This window comes from Triticum aestivum, chromosome 2B, assembly GCF_018294505.1.
Source record: "Triticum aestivum cultivar Chinese Spring chromosome 2B, IWGSC CS RefSeq v2.1, whole genome shotgun sequence".
In the NCBI taxonomy this organism is placed as follows: Eukaryota; Viridiplantae; Streptophyta; class Magnoliopsida; order Poales; family Poaceae; genus Triticum; species Triticum aestivum.
In genome coordinates, this window is record NC_057798.1 from 11305238 (window position 1) to 11309099 (window position 3862).

At 45.2% G+C, this 3862-nt stretch overlaps 1 protein-coding gene across 1 annotated transcript; it reads right to left on the reverse strand.

Moving 5' to 3' along the window:
• Positions 1-1141: 1141 nt before the first annotated feature.
• On the reverse strand, positions 1142-3480 carry LOC123043109 (indole-2-monooxygenase). Its single transcript, XM_044465458.1, has 3 exons — positions 2959-3480; positions 1990-2418; positions 1142-1902 (listed from the first exon to the last, which is right to left on the reverse strand). The coding sequence occupies exons 1-3, from the start codon at positions 3427-3429 to the stop codon at positions 1279-1281; spliced, it is 1524 nt and encodes a 507-aa protein (XP_044321393.1). The 5' UTR covers positions 3430-3480; the 3' UTR covers positions 1142-1278.
• Positions 3481-3862: the final 382 nt, after the last annotated feature.

Consider the following 3862-nt stretch of genomic DNA (forward strand, 5'->3'; position numbering starts at 1 on the left):
CCATGTATATTTACCAAAACTCTGATATTTTTAGATGTCACAAACATTTTCTTTACATATTTGTTCAGGTTTCAAAAAAAATATCCGGTTTTACAATTCTGAAAAGGTGTTCGCACTTTCAAATTTTCTTCAGGTTTCGAAAATGTATATGTTTCAAAAAAGAGTTCTCTTTTTCAGAATTTGTTGCTTTTTAAAAAACAGTTGTTTTCTTAAAGTATTCGGAGTTTCCAAAAAGTGCTCACACTTTATAAAATGTTCAGACATTTCCAAAATTATTTATGTTTTGAATATTTATTTGCGCCTAAAAAATGTTTCCAAAGTTCAACGCTTCGATGTCTCCTTAAATATATCGGGCCTCTTATTATATCACTCGGAGTTGTCTGTACTATTGGCCAGCGTGTTGAGCTCAACTCTGCTAGTTCGACTCTGGCCCGAGTCGTTTTTGTTACTTCGCGCTCGTAGCTGATGGGCCGGTCCAGTCGACTGCACAGCCAATAATCCTGGGATTTAACATGCCATGCTGACAATCCCTGTTTGAGAACTCACTCAAGGTTGAAAATAGACCGGGATCAGAAAATTCGGTGTGTTGATTTTCGGGATTTAAAGTTTGAGGTTTCATTTAGCTTTCGTCTACACGTTCGAGGTTTATTGCAAAACACTAGTTGCTGCCCCGTCTCCTCACCTCGTTGCCCACCTTGCCGTTGGAGGAGACCAGCCGGCAAAGTGTACCCCACGGACGGTGTGCACGTCGACGGAGGTAGGACGCCGGCCCGGACGGCAGCCCTCGGACATCTCGGCGATGAGCACCATCCACACGTACGCCACAAGCAAGCGTAGCTCGCTCCATGTGCATACATAGCTGCCACTAGGTTCATGGCTTGATCCATTCGTGGACAACCGTATCACTTTTGGTCCTCTTCTAAAGAATTAGCCAACTTTTGGTCCTCTTCTAAAGGATGATTTGCGCTCCCGCTCATCCTGAGATGAAGGACTACCAGCCGGTTGTTGCACAACGCATGCAGACATGATTTATAAAGGGTCGTGCATGATTTCAAGGATCTCTTCCTCGTCTCGGAGCTAGTTCAGTCAGCCAAGAAGAGAAGGAAACGTATACTTGTCTTCATAGTAGACTACCAAAAGATCATCGAAACGGCATAACACAAAATATTTAGCTATCGACAAATACTTTCGAAACTGATTTACAACAAGCAGGAATTCCCCTTTATTTATTAGCAACAACATAACACAGAATATTTAGCTTATATTTTATTCTCGCGGCTACATACGTGGTTTTGGAACTAACATCAGTTTCTCCTTTCGACGCACGGTTAGCCCAAACACCTCTGCCATATCAACGTCCTTTCTCTCAACCCCGGCTGGCAGTTCCCAATCAAAATGGTACATGAGATTAGCCAATATAAGCTCGATATTGGTGATTCCGAGGTTTATACCAGGGCACATCCTTCGTCCTGCCCCGAACGGCAAGAACTGGAAATCATTCCCCTTGAAGTTGACATGCACAGCGCTGCCTTCGTCTATAAATCTTTCTGGCATGTATTCTTCCGCGTCCTCCCAGGAGTTGGAGTCCCTACCAATGGCCCATACATTGACGAGGATGTGCGTTCCAGCAGGAACCATGTACCCAACGACATTGCAGTCGCCCATGGCAAGGTGTGGAGGAAGGAAAGGCGCAACAGGATACAACCGGAGTGACTCCTTTATAACTGCCCTTAGGTATGTCATCTTGTCGATGTCGGTTTCACTGACAGTTTCTTGTCCTAGGGGTACGATGCTCCTCACCTCGTCTTGTAGCTTCCTCATCAGGCATGGCCTCCTCATGAGCTCGGCCAAGGTGAATTCGAGGGTGTTAGATGACGTGTTTGTTAAACCAAAAAATACATCCTGTGGATATGAATGAATTAATTAGGATACTATGTAAGATATATATAAATATCAATATATAATTTGGAAGCTATTATTTCTACTTACCGTTAATAGAGCTTTAATGTGATCTCTTGTGAGACCGTACTCCTCCTGAGCAGACAATAGGATATCTAAGAAGTCGCCACCCTTATGATCAAATGTGGACTTTCCCTTGCTCTCATGATCATCAATCAGCTCTTCTAGCAAATCGGCCCATCTATGCCTCACTCTCTCAGCCTTTGCACAAACTGCTCTTTTAAGCACTCCTACCCTAGTCAATATTGGAAAGTACTCCTCCACGTTGAACCCTCCTAGCAGCCGTGAGGTATCGTTGGCAAGGTCCTGGCACAACTTGCTCCGTCTTTGTTTCAGGAAGGACTCCCCCGACACGATGCGACACGCCATGTCATACGCGAATGACCTGAGCAGCTCACTCATGTCCAAAGTACCACCTACTGCTGCGGCATCACTGATCTTTGCCATCACTATGCTCACCTAGATGTCATGCATCTTAAAACATAAGAGAAGCTAACATTTATGAAACTCTTAGCTGACGGAAAATTGAAAACTTATATTATTTTTCTTCGCATGATCTAAGGTTAATTTTGGTTACAAATTATTTTTGAATGTAAATTCAATATGACGGTTTTTATTTGCATGGAAGCGACTTTGCTAGTGGTCCGACCCGCGAAACCGTGAACCCGTGGGTCAATCAGTTCACTCAGTGGTCCAGTCTCTTAGACTACAGTTGCGGGAGTGAGTTGCGTGCGTTAAACTATATGCTCCTAATGGTGTTAAGTGGTTGCTTCAAATGCTTCAAGGTTATGATCTTTGTTGCATGTGAGTTGGTGACTATTGCTATGACTTGAGACGATTGACATAAGACCAGATCACGCCCCCACATTTTATTCGGAAATGAGTACTTTAATATTTGTAATGCAAAAACCATTTTTTCTTGGCTTGGAGGGTCGGAAATTTGTAGGACTAGATTTTACAAGAGATTTCTGTCAAAGACGGGAAGACTACAAGAATTACCTCATCCATGACGGCGCTGCGGAAAGACCGCACCTTTTTAGCACTCAACATGTGAGTGGTGGCGAGCTTCCTTGCCTGCCGCCAGTACTCGCCATATGGCGCGAAGGCGACATCAGATGCGCCGTACATGATGATGTCGTTGACCAGGGAGCGGGGCCTCGACGCCATCATGTGGTCGTGTGTGCGCAGCACCGCCTCGGCGGCACGCGGTGAGGACACGACAAACGTCGGGACGACACCGAGGCGGAGGAGCATCACGTCGGGGCCATGCCTCCTGGCGAGGCCGCGGAGGGAGACGTGTGGGAGGGAGCCGATGAGGTGCAGGTGCCCGATGATGGGAAGTGCCGGCGGCGAAGGTGGGAGCTGGAGGCAGTCTTCTCCCTCATGCTTATGTTTTTTTCCTGCCTTCCCAGTGAACCAGTAATGCACAAACAAGAGGGAGAAGGGGAAGAGCAATAGAAACCATGCCATGATGAATTACTTTGTGGAGCTCTGCCGGCGAAATTGGCTCCTTGAAAAACTTAGTTTGTCAGTGCAAACCTCGAGCTGTTGCTTATAAGCTAGCCAGGGGAAGTAAAAACACAAAAAATTGTCACGGGTTCTGGTGCCTGGAGCAAATAGTTCCTGTGTGTACAATGTTGTCAGTCACGGGTCACTCTCAACGCATTCTGGATCTGAGATCCGACAACGTAGCTTTCATTCCCCAAAAAACAGACAAGGCAGTCTTGGACTCTAGCTACGTGCTGTACCAATTATTTTCTTACTCTTCAGAAAGATCTTACTCTTCAAAAGATCTGTGGAAACACCAGCCATATCAACAACGCAACCCATTTTTTTGGTATACTTGATGGGACTTTTTTTCTTGACTCAACAATAATCTGATATCAAATCGATTGCATATGAA

Excerpts from the sequence above, each read along its gene's own strand:
- LOC123043109 (XM_044465458.1), bottom strand. The coding sequence starts at position 3,429 with ATGGCATGGTTTCTATTGCTCTTCCCCTTCTCCCTCTTGTTTGTGCAT. Across the intron at positions 2,419-2,958 it reads GCAGCGCCGTCATGGATGAG|GTGAGCATAGTGATGGCAAA; the intron begins GTAATTCTTGTA and ends CATGACATCTAG. Across the intron at positions 1,903-1,989 it reads ACATTAAAGCTCTATTAACG|GATGTATTTTTTGGTTTAAC; the intron begins GTAAGTAGAAAT and ends TCATATCCACAG.